Source organism: Natator depressus, chromosome 11, assembly GCF_965152275.1.
Source record: "Natator depressus isolate rNatDep1 chromosome 11, rNatDep2.hap1, whole genome shotgun sequence".
Lineage (NCBI taxonomy): Eukaryota > Metazoa > Chordata > Testudines > Cheloniidae > Natator > Natator depressus.
The window spans coordinates 56,403,919-56,423,199 of record NC_134244.1 but is presented as its reverse complement, the minus strand read 5'-3'; the positions used below and the strand labels follow the sequence as shown (position 1 = coordinate 56,423,199).

The window sequence follows — 19,281 nt, the reverse complement described above, 5'->3', positions numbered from 1 at the left end:
GGATTTACTTTTTCCTGGGATATCTACTCTATATACACTTAATACATTTAACTTTTCTGAATGGGAAAAGGGGTAAACATTTCACTGATTTCAGACTTGATCTAATGGTAAAATTAAAACAGGAATTAGGCAATTCAGTATAATATAGAAAAAATGCAGATCTCTTCATTCACTTAACTTATAGCTTTAATTTTTGAGACAATTTAGCTCCAGCTTGCTTTTGGGGAGGAGGGGGGAATATAGAGAGTTATAAGACAAGGGAATAGCCCTAATGCCAGCCCACCAAATGCATTCAAGAATTCTTGGCATAATTTACCCCTTTGCATTGTTTTAATGTTACAGTAATCTGTTTGGATGGTAGCACTGAATGGGTGGATTTAAGTAGACTTCTTTTAAAAAGCTTCCTTTAATTGCTCACTTTAGACCTTTGTATTTAAGTGAATTACATATACTTTGTACAATGCCACACTGATTTAGTCTACATCAACAAGTTGTAGAAGTAATAGCTGCTCTTAACTTCTGTTATGTGTCAGTTTATATCTTTACCACAGCTACTAATCTAAGATGGCAATGCTTTGTCCACAGGAATCTTGTCAGTTAAAATGTATTGAAGCCATCCATTTAATGCATTCTTCTTTCAGTCTTTTTTGACACACAAGTCTAGTATTCCTGATGCAGGGAAAAGTAGGAAGTTACAGGCAATTGTCTTTTCCTGAACTTGTTTGGGTTGATACTGATACCATGAGAATAAGTTACATATGTTCAAAAACTGTTAATAACTTAAACTTCATACACTTATTACAAACACTGCAAAAACTTAACAGTTTAGATAAGGCAGTAATGCTGATGTGCTGTTCATCATATAATCAAACTGTTTGGCAAGGTAAAGGCAATCTTGGTTGGCTAGCTGACAGAAGCTGCCACGCAGCTTGTTACAAACACCACACTCTGAATTGCACTTGAAGCTTGAATATTCCTCTATGTACATCTGGTTCCATCTTATATGCATGTTTTGTACAGCAGTATATTACACACAAAGCTAAGTTAAATAGATGCCCACAGAAAAGCACCTCTTATAAATAAGGTGTACAAATTAGAGTATAATAAAGGTAGAGAGCTAACTTTTTTCCCTTTATGTGTGATGAATTTCATGAAACATTAGCTCCCGAGGTATACTAGTTTCTGGGCCATAGAGTTTGGATGCTCTTCTTTCAAAGGCAGCTACCATCTGTTTAACAACTTCATCAAAAAATAGTGTAGCAAGTTGAGAGTGTAGAAGTGAACGAAACTCAAAAGAAACCTGTTTGAGAAATCAAGAAGAAAGATTGTTCTAGCATCTACCATTTCAGTGACTTTGATAAAGCAAGATTAAATAATCTGTTTACTTAAGGGTATTTTTAATTTGTATATCTAGCACAATTTTTTTTAAAAATTGTAAGAAGGGGAGATCTAACCCTATGCAAATGAAGTTTATATAGCCCTCTGAAAAATATCAAGTGAAAACTCATGAGCCATTCAACCCAGTTCATTTTTAAATAGCATCTTTCATACATGCTACAGCCCAGAATACTTCAGTAATAATACAAAAGCACAATAGCTATTTAAAAAAAAAGTGAAGATGGGTAAATAATGCATGCAGTTATAAGTTAATGACTGAGGCAAACTGAGACCTAGGTAAATGAGAGGAAAAGTGTGAAAATAGATTTGCATTCAGGTGAGTAAGGGCTGGCAGACATGGAGTTAAGGCCAGAGATCATTTATGGGTGGCACTGAGCTAGATCCTGAAATGGAGAGAGAATGTGTAAACACAATTGAACACAAAAGGCATTTCATTTTAACACTAAATCTAGTTTTTACCTTGACTTGTGATTGTCATAATATGCTATAGCTACATTTAAAGCAAGGAAAGAATAATATGGCAATTAGGGAGGAAGACCAGCTGCTACTTTTCCACATCCCATCTTTCAGTGATTAAGGCTATAGCTTTAACTTTGCTGCAAACTACATTTGCTGCTCTCACACCTTTCGATCCAAGTATTCCAATTAGTGAATGGTCTCTCTTAAACACAAAATGAGAACTGATTTTATACAGCACTACTGTATTAGTTATAAGCAGCAAGGCCTAAGACTACTGCAGTCCCAGATTTTGGATCCTATCATTCTCTCTAACCATTTAACTATTATTGCATTTAAACCAAAAATATCAGCATAAAATAAGCATTAGGAAAGAGAAAGGAAGCTTAAATAACTCATGACAACCATGTTACTGTTTACATGAAATAGCCTGTCATATTACTTGGTACTGTCCATGGTTTTAGTTTAGTTAGGGAACACTCATCACTATAAACTGGGATCTTGTCTTAACTCAGTTATATTGGTTTTGCATACACAAGTCACCCTAGTAAGAGAAATCTTTTTACAAAATTCCCATATGGTTTAGTAGGTGATAATTTACCACAATCAGTACTAAGAGCTGCAGCATGGTGTTAAGATGTACTCAGCTGCTGCAGGTGCACTCTTTCCTGGAAGATGCTTAAACATCATGTGTCATTCTTCCTAAGAGTCAGTGTTAAGAGTGGTGTCCCAATTAAATTCTAAATGAGGCACTCATAGCCTGCCTATAAATTGACCTTACAGCTTCAAATAGATACAGCAGTCTTCCTCTTGAGTTGTGTGGAATGGTGTGCATATTAATCTACTTATACAAGGGTTTTAAGCACGTGCAACTTTACTCAAGCAGACAAGCACATTTTGGCAACTCTAAAAGTTCTTTAGGGAACAAGAACTACAGGGCAGAGACCAAAAGTTGTGTCCTGCAAAAAAGTATCAGTGTTTAATTTTGTTTAAGAACTTCAGATACTACAGATTTTTCCAGTGAACTGCAGATAACACTATGCTGTATTCAAGCTATGTAGGAAGAATGGTTAAAAAGAGCTAAAACACAGCTTAGATCTAAGATACCTCTCATTCAGAATTCACTGCTGACTTGGTTGAAGACTGCACAGTAGCCTGCAGGAACAAGCAGCAGCCCACAGCTCAGATTTCTATTTTTGCATCTAAAGCTACATCCCTAAAACTACATTTTTAGTTGTTCCACTTAAACCCTCAGTTATTGCAAATAACTTAGTTCTACTCTGGGCACGGCTACACTTGCAGATGTAGAGCACTTTGAATTAAACCAGCCTTCGTAGAGCGCAGTAGGCAAAGCGCTGCAGTCTGTCCACACTGACAGCTACAAGCGCACTGGCATGGCCATATTAGCAGCTCTTGCAACAGCCACAGAGGGCAGTGCATTGTGGTAGCTATCCCAGCATGCAAGTGACTGCAACATGCTTTTCAAATGGGGGGGGAGGGCTGGTGGAGTGTGACAGGGAGTGTGTTGTGTGTATGTGGGGGGAGAGAGCATGTCAGCATGCTGTCTTGTAAGTTCAGACAGCAGCAGACCTTCCTCCCCACCACCTCTCTCTCTCACACACACAGCATTCCACAGTAATTGTTGCTGTGTCTCGGAGCAGATAATAGAGCTTTCAAAGGGCATATCTGCATACCTGCAGCGATTCCAAAACTATGCCAAGAGTGGCCACTTGACTTAAGGGGATTATGAAATGTTTCCGGAGGCTGATCAGAGCGCAATAATACAACACCTCGTTCACACTGACGCCCGGGCATTTCAGCCAAGGCGCAACAAGCGTTAATCTTGCTGAGGTGGAGTACCACGAGTGCTCTACATGCCTTGCTAGTGTGGACAGGTAGTGAGCTAGGGCGCCTGGGATTGCTTTAATGCGCTCTAACTCACAAGTGTAGCCAAGCCCTCTGTCACATTCCAGAAGGCTGTGGAGAAGTCTCTGCTACTTCTGTTCCCAGCAGTATACACTGTTAAGTGATGTCAAAGATGATAAAATGTTTTATTCAGAGAGCAAGCATAAGGAATAACCATTAGTGTGCTTTACTTTTCTAAACTCGATACAAACATTTACTAATCCATAACACCACACCGGTAAAGTACTGTAGATACGTATTAATCTTAGTTTTGCAGATGGGGAAAAGACTTAAATTACTTCGCTGTAGACACACAGCGAGTCAGCAACAGAGCAAGATTAGAATCCCAAAGTGCCTCACTCAGAGTCCTCTTCTACATCCAACGAACTCAACTGTCTCTACTTCGGTTACTGATACAAACCATTTACCTCTTCAAAATACGGTGGATGGCAAAGGGCCATGATAGCAGTTCCACGTAAAGTCAAACAGTGTCCATTTTAAGGCCAATTTTGACTCCCTTTAACAACCTAGAATGTCATAAAGTGGTTTACGTAAGATTTTTTTTTTTTTTAAGTTTGTGTTTCCTTAGAACAAGGTATCTGGATTATGGGATTTAAAACCAGTCATTCTGACTTTCTCAACTCACACAAGGTTTGGGATAAAGCATTCAGCATTTCTGCACAATCAGTGGGAGCTAGCATACTGCTTTTTTTGAGGAGCTTTAGGACAATAAATTTTTCTGGGGAGCTTTTACATTCTATGAGTAAAACAGGTTGGGGGTCCATACATCTTGCAAGCTTAAGTGGCATGTCCTGCAAGATAAACAGTTTAATTTTACAAGCATGTGCTTGTTTTCCTATTACTGAACTTGTGATGTCCCCAATCCCAATAAATGGAAGGAGATTAGCCAATGCAAGAGGGTCTCAAATTACAAGAGGCACCAAAAGAGCTCTCTCCTATTTACAGGAGAGAGAGTTTGTTAAATCAGGGAACTCCAGCAGATGGCAACAATATCTACCCACACATGAGTACAGCATTTGCTGCTGTAGGCCAGGCTGTATATGGAGGTACAAGTTTTCAGGTAGGTCCCTGGCTTGGGAATGACCCCCCAAAAAAACACACCTCTCTCTCTCTCTATGTATATATATAGCCAGAGAGAAAGATACACACAGAGGAATTAGGAGATAAATTTAAAAAACCAAATAACTAAAAAGGGAGATGGGCTAACACAGTTTTCAGCTGCAGTGGTTTCCCATCACAGAATAGAGAGGCGTTATTTTCCCTGAATACAACTCCAGTGTAACTGCCTGGAATACTACATCTAACTGCAGCCACCTCATTACCAAACCATATAAACTGCATGCAGGCAGTTCATAAGGGAGCAAGAAGTGATTAAGGGACTGGAGCACTTATGTGGAGAAAAGACTAGAACAGAAGAGCTCAATACATACAGCTTGGCTGAGACAACCAAAAAGGGACTGGATAACAGGACAAAGGAGGAAGAAGAAAGGTCAGTACACAAAAAAGGAAAGAAAAAAAAAAAAAAAGAGTCTACTCCATGCTAAATAGCAGAGGGAAAATACCACTCCTCTCCACTGGAATCCTCTCCATTGGAATATTTAAAACTAGAAGTTAACATGAGAACAATCCTGTATTTGTGGGGCCACGGTCTATATCATCTAGTAGGCTTTTCTATCACCGACTTAGACAAATACATATGGGATAATTGTGTCTGGCAGCCTGGAAAACACCAGCATTAAGTGCTTAGTAGTTTGAGGGGAGGAATATACTCAACCCCTTGAACTATTTTATTGCAGTGGAAGCTAATGTTTTCATCAAAGTAGTATTCCTCATGAGGACTAGAAAGGGAAGTTTTCACATGGTAAAGTTTAACAGTAACTTTTGTAAAGTTAACATGATTTTTCAGTGCATGTGCTTAGCATATTTTTCATTATTAGCATAACATGTGTGTTTATCATGGCTGTAGTTTGCTTTTAAGTACATTTCCATGTCCCATTTCAAGCAGTCAGTGAGCTTAATTACCATACTTACTGAAAAATCCAAGGTGCATGTTCTTGGATAACCTGGGATTCCTGGACTGAAACGCCACACTGTTTCCAGATGATTAAATAGTTTCCCATCTGTGCAGGATGCCTAAAAGAAAGTTTAAGAGTTAAGCTAGAACTATGCTTTCGTACATTAAATATACGAGGCCGAAGTATTTCCTTTTGGAAGCTGGTATTAGGAAAGTTAATGTTTTCACATTTCACTACATGTTAAAAGGCATGGCGCAGCTAAGAATTTCTCCTGCATTGAAGCCAAGAAAAGACCAGTTTACCTAAAATAATTTCAAGCAATGTAATCAAGTTATCTACATGAGGAGCAGTTCTTAGGTAGAAAAAGGACGGTGTGGAGGGGGCCAGTTTCTGTTCTCAGAGCCACAACAGATTTCAAATCAGGTGCACAGAACTAAGAGATCGACGTATGTAGGACAAGCAGAATAGTGCCCTAGTATTGTAAATTGCAATCATTTAGTACCATTGTGTTGTAAGTACCATAGTTTTAAACAAGGCATCTGATATTTAACCTTTACTATTTCTTGTGTATAAATTATATGCACTGAAATGCCTCCAATATTTGTAATTACCCTGTATAAATGGTCTTAATTTGTAGCTATTGTCTTTTGATGCTAAACAGTATTAGTGGCTATATGTTAAACTACCGTAGGTCTCAACTGGAGCCACCTCTGTAAGTTTGAGAGTTCACAAATATTATTTCACGAGAAATGCATGTCATTAAGGAACATATTCTACCACTCTCACTGAATGAAGATTCTCATTGATTTCAACGTAAGGGATTAATCTATAGAAGAATAGCAGAATCTGGCCAAAAGTATACATATTTGGCTTCAGTTCCCAGCAAGCAGTGTTTACGGGCGGATCTGATTAGAGTCCTTGCCTAAAGTTTTATATTAGGGGAGTATAGTGGTGTTGGCTTCGTAACCTCCACTCTGGGATTGAAGATCAATGTAGCCCTTATTTTCACTCACTCTTGTTTGCTGTCCAAATCCAGATTTGGGCTGGCCATACTTCCAGCAGAGGATTGAACAATGCTCCCTCTTCAAGAATCGCCTGAATGCTGCTCCCCAATTGCCTTGGAATTTTCAGAAAGAAATTACATGGTTCTTCCTCTACCCTGGGAAACAGCATGCTGCCATTGCAACTCTTCTAGCCTCAATGGACGCATCAATACTAGAATTTTTTTCCTTCACATCGCCCACTGTTGATACTAACGATTCAACGCTGTCAGCAACAGCAATGGTGGATAGGCGCTGCTAGTGTTTTTGCCACCATAACAACACAAGTTAGAATGCCAGCAGCTCCTTGTCTATGATACCATTCCCACTTTGCCAACACTGATGGATCTGAATGGTGGGAATTTTTAGGGAAAAAAAAAAATCCTCGTATAGACAAAGACAATAGGTCTGGGAGAGACCTTAAGCACCAAAAATAGATTTCTCCCTTCACCACTCTTAGGGGTGAAGTACTCTAGTCCAGCGGTTCTCAACTGGGGATCCACAAGCCCTTTCAGCGGATCCACAGAGCCCCGTGGCTGAAACCCAGAGCCCCGAGCCCCTGTGCTGAAGTGGCACAGGGCTGAAACCAGCACACCCCGAAGCCGGGAGCGGTGCGGGGCTGAATCCCATGTCCCTTTCCTCCTCCCCCCCCCAAGCTGGGAGCAGTGCGGGGCTGAATCCGGCACCCCCTTCCCTACCCCTCAAGCTGGGAGCGGCGTAGGGCTGAATCTGGCACCCCCTTCTCCCCCCAAGCCAGGAGCAGTGTGGGGCTGAAGCCAGGAGCCACACTAGGACTGTCCCTGCCCACCTGTACGCAGCCCCTAGCTACCACCTGCCTGCACCCTGAGCTATCCCACTGCCTGCACACAGCCACTAGCTACCCCCCTTTGCACCCTGAGTCGTTTTCAAACTTTTTGAACTGACTCCCCCCTTTGAGTTATATTTTTTGGTTGCATCCCCCCACAGCCCAGACAGGCTGGGTGGCCTCCTGAGTGAGTCGGGGGTGGAGGTGGCACTCCCTCCCTAGACCCCACTGTGCAGAGCTGTCTCGAACCCTGCCAGCTCTTGCCCACTCCAAAACAGAAGTGAAACTATGCCTATGCCCAAGGGTCCCCCCCAAGCCCAGAGCCCCAAGTCCTCCCCCACCCCCAAACCCCACTGGGCTCTGGCGTTTATAGCATGTTGAAGGGGGGCTCAGCAAGAAAAAGGTTGAGAACCCCTGTTCTAGTCTTCTCCAAGACTAGATGTGCTCTTTTAAGGTGAGCTGTAAATCTAAGAGATAGTTGATGAAGCAGCCTGATGCCTACATTCACAGTTCTCTTTTAGGTCAAGAGCGAGTCTTGTAGAAAAATAGTAGGGATAGAGTCCAGTCAGCATGTGAAACCTGAACTTTCTGCTGTAATTGTTCACCTGTCTCAGGTCCTGATTTTTCCCCCCCAGAATGAGAAAGTTCTTTAAATAAAAGCCCTTCTCCCCACTGTACTGTCTTGGCATCTTATATCCCCCATACTTAACAAGGAATCCATTTCTGCTCTTAACAGTGTTTTATAAGAGGAATCCCTGGAAAGAATGGGGATGGGAGAAAGAGCAGAATTGGCCTGCTTAGCCAAACAATTATCTTTAACACAAGTTATCTATGGCAATTTTACTCCATGCTGCAAGAAAATGGATGAGATGATTCCCAAAGTGAAGGAAAGGTGTGAGACAGAAAAGTGCAAAAGAAATAAGCAATTAGGTTCCCGAGCAACCCTTGAATTTGAGCCTGAGTAGGTGTAGAGGACAAAAGAGCAGCTGAAGTGCCAGACTTCTGCTTAAAATGTTGTCCTTTTAATCTGCCTTTTTGGTTACTGCCATGGTTGAAATGGTTATGAAGAAGGGTAAAAGGAAACAGATGAAAGTTATTGCCTCTGCAATGTGAAAGAAGATGAAGCAGGGTTCCTTCTCTTCTGACCAGCTTAACCCAAAAGTCTCCATCTTCTCATCAGTCTTGCTACTGAACAAGCCTTCACCATTAAAATGCTCCTTTCCAGCCAAACAGGCCAAATAATGTAAGTCATGAATGCTGGAGGAGAGTGATGACAGATGCCACAGTTCTTGCTGAAGTGTCTGAAGCATCATGCCCCTTTTTCTTTGAGAAGTGGGTAAGTCAAAATTAATTTTAAGTTTAAAGAGGATTATATAAAAAATATACTAACAAGCATTCCTTATAATGAAGAGAACTAGGAATTGGTATATACATGTATCACATAAATGGCTGGTTATTTCTCACACAATAAAAAGAATAAAGCGAAGATTTTTCTTTTAAAGACACATTTTAAAAACAATGTTCAATATCCCTCAGCTGTAATTAGGTCTTAAACAAAAGCTACACACACAGGTTTTGAAAATATAGCACCACTCAAAACAGCTTTATGACTCATTTTTGAATTTTGTTTTGAAGTCATAGTTTCCTGTTTTCTTTAAAGTATTACATTTATACAATTGGATATTAGGAAAAGTTACACACAAGAAATACACAAAATAAGAATTACCTTAACCAAGTGAGGTCTCACTAGGGTAACAACTGATGTATACTTCTCTACCACAGGAGGAAATCCTATTTCTAAGTGGGCTTTGCAGTACCCAGAACGTTTGGATAATATGTCTGACTTTTTACACCAAGGAACAAAGAGTTTGTAGTCCTCCACAACAGCTACCACTTCATACATTTCCTGCATGGAATACCTGGAAATAGAAACATGACATTACCAGTTATAAAACTGTAGTAATTTAAATATAAAAGCTTTTCAAGTTACTATAATTTACATGGGCAACTTTAATTTGGTATTTCCAAACGTATGAGTTCTTGACTTCGCAGATTTACATCCTTTTAATATTTTAACAGTAACTTATACAGCACTGTAAATGCTGACTACACTTTACAAAAAGTTAAAATGAACATTTTCACTCTAAAAATCATACAACTTAGAATCTCAAAAGATACAATCAACTGAAGACAATATAGCTATTATTAAAAAATGTACAGGTAACTTAGCTAATTAAAAATAGTTAAGAAAGAGTTGTAAGCAATTTGGTACAAATCAGTATTTGCTCAAGGGAAGCAAGACATTGGAATAGATGAGGTGCCACAGGTTAGGATGAGGTATATTGGTAAAGCTAGGTGGGGAAGCCAGCACAGTGCTTACCCACCGTCTGTTCTGTCAAGCTGCTGCTATTAGTCCCTTGCATTCGAGAGCTAAGATCCCAATCCTACAAACACACAAATGAGTAATTTGTAATTTCATGCATATGACTAGCCCCTCATATCCATAAGTGTTTGCAGGATTGGAGCCTAAATTACTCAGTATTTAAAAAAAAAAAAAAAAAAAAGCTAAAAGCCAATTTCAAGCAGTCTGCACATGCAATTCTTCAAGATAAAGACTATTGGTACTAAATTTTAGACGTCTCAAAAAGGGGGGAACCTTTTAGTCTTAAGTTTAAGCTACTTCTGTATCAAATGGACTTTACCAAAAACAAAAAAACAAATGAACAAACAAAAAAAACCCTAAAAAGAAGCCATTAGACTAAGATGCTGGATTTAATAAAAACCTCCCTCCGACTTTTTGATAAGTCAATCTCATTCAAACCCTTAGGGTGAAAGCAAGATGGAAATTCTAGTCTTGTCTTGAACTAGTTTTTAATGGGGTAAATGCAGAACAGATTTTTTTTTAAACTGATTCTGACCCATATACGAAGTTTCGGCCCAGGGTAAATATTTATATCACCTTCATTTGTAATGGTCGAACAACGATATCAAGATAAAAAATTTCTATTATTCATAAACGCTCTTCAAATACTGTGCAAGTGATTTTCCACAGAACAGTTTTTATACCTCTAGTTCAGCCTTCTAGACTATGGCCCGCGGGACTCTCCTGCCCAGCCCCTGAGCTCCTGGCCTGGGAGGCTAGCCCCCAGTCCCTCCCCCCTGCAGCCTCAGTTCACTGCGCCGCCGGTGCAATGCTCTTGGTGGCGGGGCCGCAAGCTCCTGGCGCAGTGCAGCTGCAGAGCCCAGCCTGACCCAGTGCTCTATGCTGCGCGGTGGTGTAGCTGGCTCCAGCCGGGCAGCGCGGCTGTAGCGCCGCCAGTCACTGGTGCTCCAGGCAGCACAGTAAGGGGGCAGGGGAGTTCAGGGGTGGTGGTCAGGGGGCGGGGAGGTGGACAGGGGTCAGGGCGGTCAGAGAGCGGGGAACATGGGGGTTGAATGGAGGCAGGGGTCTGGGGGAGGGGGGTGCAGTCAGGAAGGAGAGAGAGGGGTTGGATGGTGTGGCAGGGGGCAGTCAGGGGTGGGGGTTCAGTCAGGGTACAGGGAGAAGGGGTGGTTGGATGGGGCAGGGGTCCCGAGGGGGGGCAGTCAGGGGTGGGGGTTCCAGGGGCAGTCAGGGGACAGGGAGCGGGGGGGAAGGGGAATGGAGGGAGCGAGAAGCTGGAAGGGAGGGGGAGAAGGGGCCGGGCCATGCCTGGCTGTTTGGGGAGGCACATCCTCCCCTAACCAGCCCTGCATACAATTTCTGAAACCTGATGTGGCCCTCAGGCCAAAAAGTTTGCCCACCCCTGTTCCAGACATATGCAAGATTGCAGTAAATTCTACAGAGATACAGATTTAAGTATGTATAATTCTGTAGATCTTTAGCTTTTCATCCCACCCTTTAGCAAATCAGCCCATTCATATGTTTTGCAGATCTGCATGCTTTTAAAATATACAAACTTTAAAAATCCTGTATTATTAGGAAAGCTGATACAACTGCTAGAGGCAAAGCTGCAGGAGTGTTTCCAAAGTTGGTTTCTGTTGGGAAATGATTTTTTGGGGGTGAGGGGGGTTTGAGGGGGAAAGGGCGGTGAGGGGGTTGAGTATATGTCAAGTTTGAAGGAAAAAATTACAGCTGCTTTTGGAAAGGGGAAAAAAAGCTATCTTGCAGAAAAATAATAAAAACAAAAAAAATCTAGCAACCATCTGACATGGAAATTGCCCTCACTGAGACCTGTCAGTCTTCTGAAGAAAACTGATTTTGATTTAACCAGTTATGACCATTTGAAAGTCAAATGTTGTCCACATACAATACAATGAGTATATTTTTAAGCACCACCTGGAGCAAAGATAGGCGGCATTGCATATTATTAGCTACACAGTCAACTCCTTAGTCCTTCAAATGGACTGGTACTCATTTCCAAGAGTTTCTAGAAAACAGACCTAATTAAAGAATCCTCCTGCTGCTGTAGTCTCTTTTTGTTTATCTCCCTCTAACCCTTCAACTCATAACTCCTCCCTTCTGCTTATTTCACCTCCTCTTTTCTCTTTAACCACTCTCCCCTACTGGCTCCTTTCCCTATTATCTTTTATCATAGGGGGAAAACCGTAGCTCAGACCCATCTCTGTACCCTTCATTTCTTCAATCCTTCAGCATGCTGTGAACTGCCTAGTTTAACCATCAGCTACCTCAGCAACTCCATTATCTTATCCCATCAGGCCTTGTCCGCACATCACCCTCCATCCTGTGCCCAGCATTTTGTCATCTTCCCTCATACATCTTGTTTAAACTTCACATAGCAAATTCCTTGGGGGCATGGACATTCTTATTTGTTTAAAGTGTTAATTACATTTATGGTGCTTTAGAAATAGTAAGTAAGATCAGCCCATACCCACAAAGTGCTGTGCACCTCCTGATACGCACAGAGTGAACTGACTTCCAACGTGCATAGCACTTGCAGGATTGGACCCTAAGGAAGTATGGGGATGGGTTTAAAATTAAAGATTAAAACATTTTAAAGAGCATTTGGAAAAAAAATAAATACAAAATTCTGAGTTTCTCCTAAAACAACTGGTGACATTACAAACAATTAAAGCAAAGTAGAATACGCAGCCTTTTTCTGCTTTAGGTGTCCCAATGTCAGTCATCAAATTGAGAAGAAAGAGATCCTAAACTTTGGCCCTTGTGAAGTAAAATATCTTCACTGTTTACTTAATTGTAATATTAAAGGCTTTTTGCATGTTTCCTAACAATTTAAAACGGAAGTCCCAAAATTGTGGGGCACACCCTGCTAGGAAGTTCCAGGGGGCATGGTGGGGAGGGAGCACCACGCAACCCCTTCCTGCCCCCAGCTCTGCTCCAGTCCCGCCACCAGCCACGTCCCTGGCTCCTGTCCCCAGCCTCGGCGCAGCTCTGCTCCTGGCCCTGCCCCCACCCCCAGCCACTGGTCACAGCTCCATTCCTGGCCCAGGGCCAAGACCGAGAGCAGAGCTGCAACTGGGAGCAGCCCCATTCCCAGCCACAGATCCACCCCCAGCTGCAGACCCAGCCTTGGCCCCTTTACCCCTGTCCGTGTCTACTGACTTCAATGGGGCCAGATTTCACCCTCGGCTGTAGCTCTGTACTTTTGTTTCCCCATCTATAGAACAGGGATGATGCTTCCTCTCCGCACACCCCAACAGCAATCTAAGATCCTCAAATGAAAGATGCAATATAAGTGCAAAGTATTAGCATGTTCTTGGAGCAAATGAGGAAAAACTAGTTGAGTTCATACCTTTGTTATTTTGCTGGAATTAGTTTTCTGCAGAAGCAGATTAAATGGTTAAGGCATTCTTTCTACTAGAAGGGGTAGCTTTTTAAATTTTATTTATTATAAATTTTTTTGAACACTGGGTTTAATTTCTGGACAAGACAACTAAACCTTTCAAAACTGGCTAGTGATTTTTAATGTCTTCATTTTTTGGTGGTCATTCTGAGGCACTTAGGTAGAATCTCCTTCCTTAGAAGTTTTTAAGGTCAGGCTTGACAAAGCCCTGGCTGGGATGATTTAATTGGGGATTGGTCCCGCTTTGAGCAGGGGGTTGGACTAGATGACCTCCTGAGGTCCCTTCCAACTCTGATATTCTATGATTCTATGAAAAGGGGCCTGATTTTGAGGGGAGAGATGCTCTACACTTTCTGAAAGTCAGGCTCCTTTAAAATCATTAATCACCACTAAACATAAGCCATAAACATTTCTAGTATTTCTGGTTATCTACAACAACTTATAGAAACCAAATGCACACACATCTATAAGTCTACTTCCATAGTTCTATTATACAAACCCTATAATTCTTCTCTCAGAATATTCTTTTCTTTTGTTTCCGAATGGTGAAGCAATGTTGAAGAAAGTTCTTCTTGCGAAGGTACGGTTTGTTACAGATGCTTGCATTTGAGGAATTCTGCTCATCAGAATACCACATGAAGCCAAGTGCCTGCAATTGTGAAAATGTTTTATTATAGTGTGTTTTTGATTAACAAAACAAATCATTAATGCTTTGAAGTACGATAGAGAGGTGGGTGAAGTGCAATAAAAGATATGACCTCACCTATCTTGTCTCTCTAATATCCTGGGACCAACACGGCTACAATTCTGCATACATTAAAGTGAGATATACAGGCAATCTGTTCTACAGTATTGTAGAAAATTTTTGATTCAGATGTGAAAATGAGCTCCATAACAATCTGTAAGCTGTTCAAGATGCAATGTTAACCTTTTTTTGTCTTTGGCAAAACTAAAAATAGCTCCCAGTCATGGAAAAAAAAAATTGGCACACAGTAAAATACAAAGGCCTTCCTTTAAGACTTGGCTTCAACTCAGTCTGAGGCCATACACTAAACTGAGTTCACTTTGATTAGCATTTCCTGCTAATATACAAGTAGTTTTCAGACGTCATCTCTAATATTTTGTCCCATTCTGAATATGTGAACAGAAAAAGAAGTTTGGAGTCTGAGATACACAGCTGAATACCATTAAAAATACATTCATATTTTTATGTTTCAGATGACAAGAAGTTAGTTTCTCCTCCCCCCTTATTTCTCTTAAAAAGCAAGTTCCTGGCTGCATGGCCTTTTGGAGAGGAAACTACACTCCTTATCCTACTTTAGACATTTGTTTCTCCTGAAACAGTTGAGATCATACATAATCTTGAATTTCAGAAATAAAACCTCACCATTTACTTTTCAGAAATACTTATAAAGGCCATATTTATATTCTCTCAATGAATTTAAGATTATGGAAAAATACAAAGCATATTTCAGTTTTAAAATGTGAATCATCACATTTATAGATCCATCTACACTGTTAAATTCAATACTCTGCTTGAGTTGGGATCTCTCATTGTTAAGATGCACTAGTATATTTTATACAAAAGTTAACCTCAGGAAGTCCTGATTCCTGGCATCAATGCATTTAAAAGAGAGAGCTCTATTATCTACCAGTGGTCCCCCTCCCCATAATATCTAATGAACTATCTGGGTTTCTATCGTATTTCTAACACAATCAGAGCTGTAACTCTAGAATCAAGCAGTCATATGAATGAGGAGTTAAAAATGGAACTGACCTTCCCCAATAAGCTGAAAGGTTGTTGTTTTTTTTTTTTAAACATAGTGCACTGGTGGATGAGTCTTCTTCTTAACCACTGAAGTCTAGCAAGTTATGATAACTAAGTGTAAACTGCCAACTATTTAAAGAAGAAACTATTAACTTTGCTGGCCTGTGACTGCAAAACACCCACTGATTTCCTACAATAACCAACAGTGTAAATTTATGGGGCAGACATTTAATACATCATGGAAGCATCACATACCTACTCTGCACTCACCTCAATGGAGCTTTATTACAAGACATTCGAATAATACTGTAATTATACAAGCCATTTTATAAATATTCTTGAGACACAATCCCTGCTTTGAGGAGCTTATATAATAGAAATATCTACTTGAGTAACTAAATTCTATTCAAAGCTATCATGAACACTTGACAAAAAAGCTTATGCCCCTAAGAACTGCAACAAGTAACCCTCAATTGTACAACTACCCGCGGCTACAGTTGCATTTAATTCTGGTTCACCATGTTAGACAGAAAAGCAGTCTGGGAGGGACTTCAGAAGAGAGCAAAGAACTCTATCACATTCTGGAGAGATAATATATACATATTTTGCGAGGTTATAAAACGTGTGAAACGAGATCATAGACCACAAATATTTAGAATCGTAAACACCAGAGACAGAAAGGAATTACTTGGGATTGTATCGGAGATACAACCAGGAGTATTGGTATGAACTTAGGAAAGGGAAAGTTAGGCTGAGTATCTGGCAAACCCTTGAGAATGAGATCTATTTGACTGTAGGACAGTTGTATCTCAAAAGATGTGACTACAGTCCCATAATTTAGCAATATGCCTGGACAAGATGCAGCAACAGGTACCATATAGAAACAATCTTGCAGTGCCAGAGAGATTGATAAAATAATTAATAAATCCTTATCCATATCCAGTTTCTATAAATCTGGCCAATGCACTCAGAAAACCTGGGACAGGCTTTATTTTACATTTAAGTTAGCCTCTCTCGACCACAGACAAAAATAAAGCGTGAGAGTTTTTAACTATATATAGTACATTGTCAAAAGTAAATGTGTATTTAAATTTCTGTAATGATACAGTAAAAGTATTTCAAACCATTTTTCAGATGGAAGTTGCAAAGCAAGCCTAAATCCCAATTCTAGATGTTAAACATCATAAATAAGGACAATGAGAAATAATTGCTGATAGATAGTGTCTGATTTAGAGTTTTAATACCATTCAAAGGTAGGCGGCTATGATTAACATAAGAAGAAATTACAAGTTTAACAAGTCTGGAGAGGTTTCATATGGAATACTGCATCAGTTTATTTTCTCTTGATTTCATCTGAAGATAAATCAGATATCAAGAATGTGCTGTCTTTGGCTCCGATTCAAGAAAGCATCCTTACAAAAGACATCAGTGAAATACATGATACCAGTGGGACTTAAGCATAGGGGCTCTCTTGAATCAGGCTTTTAACTCTTTCAAGGACACATGTAGTAACGAAGTATTTAGTTTAGGTATATAAAGAACAGTGCTCAACACTCATTGTTCATCCATCTTCAGACACTACATATTCCCAATTTTACAGATAGGGAAACAGATGTAGAGTATTAGTGACTTGTTTAAGGCACAGAGGGCAGATAGCAGCAGCGCTCATATTAGAACTCAAAAGTACTTGGCTTCTAGTCCTGCATTTACCCCTCTCTAGCAACAGGGCAGCCAGCTTTCACATCTTAGTATACCTTTTTTACTATTATCCAAACCAATCATTTACTGCTTTATCTCCAAATGCTAGGACAACAACTATGGTACCACATGTCTTTCATGCTCCACGGAGTCAGTTACTACTGTATCTTACATGTTCAAATAACATATACTCCATGATTTTATTAAATTTAAAAAACTAGATCTGTTTTAAGATTGAAGTTGATTAGAATCAAGTACTAGAAGAAGAGAGATATCTAACAAATGATAGAAAAGACATATTAGTACTAAGGATGTGCCACTGTAACCGTGTTCATAGTTTCTCAAATATCAGTTTCATACAGTTAATGTCATCTAGTGGCTGTTTTATGGTCTATGACACCAATGTGACATAAGTTGATCTCACTCCAAATCCTAGTGGACATCAATTTATCCCTCATTAGTTAGTTTGGTACTCAACACACAGGCAGAGCAAAGCTCACACATTAGAAGGGTTGTAAGCAGCTGTGTGGTGTTAAGATACCACATAGACATCTTTTCTTTTCACACAATTGTGCAGCTTTCCACAATGCTCCTCTCTGCACTAGGTGACAAAGGAAAATGCACAGACCAAAGTACTTTATGGAAGAGTGGTCTGAATGTCTCTCCCTCTTTTATTAATAGCACATTATTGATTAAAACATTCATAGATAGAGGTATGTACTTGGTACATGCATTATACAAGTTATTATAAAGATACGTTTATATAAATTTGGTACAGATTGGATCTATAGCTAAAGTATTTGGTAGATCATGAACATAGTGCTTATGAAAACCTAGTAATATCTACACTCCCCTAATTCTTTATCTCACTGTCAAGGACAGAAAGTTCTGAACACACTATCATTTTAAGACAAGTTACACTTGGATCAAAAGCACCTAAACATCACATTTGTTTAAGATAGGCTATAACCATATAAACACAGTTTCTGGGAATGGAGTTTGTCCTCAAACCACACATACTAAAATAATTTTTAAAAAGGTTTCAGAGTAGCAGCCGTGTTAGCCTGTATTCGCAAAAAGAAAAGGAGTACTTGTGGCACCTTAGAGACTAACCAATTTATTTGAGCATAAGCTTTCGTGAGCTACAGTTCAGCTTCATCAAGGAAAGCTACTTTCCTTTAACAAGGATGAACTACTTTAGTATCTCCAGCCCACATTAAACTTCACTTGAATGTGGACAGGACATAAAATTACTTTCCCCCCCCCCCCCAAAGAGGGAAAAAAGATCTCACATTTTTCTACTTCAGTCCCTGTGTCAAACAACTAAATGTAGTTTATGACATCATGAAGGGATTTCGACTCCAACCTATTTATTACCACACACACCTTACCTCAACCTTAACATGGAGGCACAACCAGCAGCTCCCTAATAACAATAAAGGCTGCAAGAGTCCCTTTATTATTTCACTCCTTATTAAAAGAAATAGTTGAGTCCATTTTGCTTTCCAAGTTTTCTTTTGTTTTCACACAATTTGCCTCTATAATTGAAAGACTGGGTTTAACAGAAACAGCTGTGACACAAAGTAGGTAGATCTTGACTCTTAATCAACCTTATATTTATTAAAATGTCATGGCACAGGTCTTGAAATATGTTTGAAATATACCCCAAAATTATATATATTGATTCAGCTAGAAAGAGAGTCAGTTTGCTAACAGTTAATGCTTTGCATTTCCTTCAAGCAGAACTAGACATTTCATTTACAGTAAAGTTTTTTGGAATCACAATATTCCTGGGACTGTATTTCACCCTTAAATTATCCCCTTAACTCCAGCCTGATGTTGGGGTTACCTAGGGGGGATTTACCTAGCTACCTATTTATTGCTTTTGAGTTGGAAAGAGACCTGGGCCCCTGGACCCCAAATCCTCAGCCAGACGGGGGCTCCGAGAGGAGCAAGCAGTTGCCCCGTTCATCTCCAGCGTGTTCACTCTGGAGCTTACTGACCGCAAGGCGAATGTCAACGCTGCTAATTATCGCCACTCAGCTCCTGGGTGGAGCAAGCAGGGGCCACCTCTCACGAGGTGGGGGAGCGGCTCAAGGGAGATTCCCAGCTCCTATGCGGTGGGAGGAGCCGCTCGCAGCGCGGGGAAGAACGGGCCCCGGGGGGGTCATCAGCCCCTTTAAACCGCCCCATGTCCCTGTGACTGGAGGACCCCGCCTACCTGAGAACGCTTCTGTGCGGCGCCGTGAGCCTTTCGGCGAGCACCTTCCCAAGCGCCCGGCCGCTCCGCGCCATGTTCAGCCCCGCTACCTCACCCCCCCCATCCCAGTCAGCCAGCCTAACGGCTGCCAGCGCCAGACCCGCCCCCATC

The 19,281-nt window shown here is 40.6% G+C and overlaps 1 protein-coding gene across 2 annotated transcripts; it reads right to left on the bottom strand.

Annotated features, from left to right (window-relative positions):
• Nucleotides 1-834: 834 nt before the first annotated feature.
• COQ10B (coenzyme Q10B) lies at nucleotides 835-19,231 on the bottom strand. 2 transcript variants are annotated; one of them, XM_074967843.1, is made up of 6 exons: nucleotides 19,132-19,231; nucleotides 13,944-14,093; nucleotides 12,512-12,589; nucleotides 9,367-9,559; nucleotides 5,812-5,913; nucleotides 835-1,300 (listed from the first exon to the last, which is right to left on the bottom strand). In XM_074967843.1, the coding sequence occupies exons 1-6, from the start codon at nucleotides 19,203-19,205 to the stop codon at nucleotides 1,133-1,135; spliced, it is 765 nt and encodes a 254-aa protein (XP_074823944.1). In that variant the 5' UTR covers nucleotides 19,206-19,231; the 3' UTR covers nucleotides 835-1,132. The 2 variants fall into 2 exon arrangements, with proteins under 2 accessions (XP_074823944.1, XP_074823945.1); XM_074967844.1 differs by lacking the exon at nucleotides 12,512-12,589.
• Nucleotides 19,232-19,281: the final 50 nt, after the last annotated feature.

Coding starts and splice junctions, on each gene's coding strand:
- COQ10B (XM_074967843.1), bottom strand. CDS start 19,205: ATGGCGCGGAGCGGCCGGGCGCTTGGGAAGGTGCTCGCCGAAAGGCTC. Junction 14,094..19,131: donor CCGCACAGAAGCGTTCTCAG/GTAGGCGGGGTC, acceptor TCACAATTGCAG/GCACTTGGCTTCATGTGGTA. Junction 1,301..5,811: donor CATGCACCTTGGATTTTTCA/GTAAGTATGGTA, acceptor TTTCTCAAACAG/GTTTCTTTTGAGTTTCGTTC.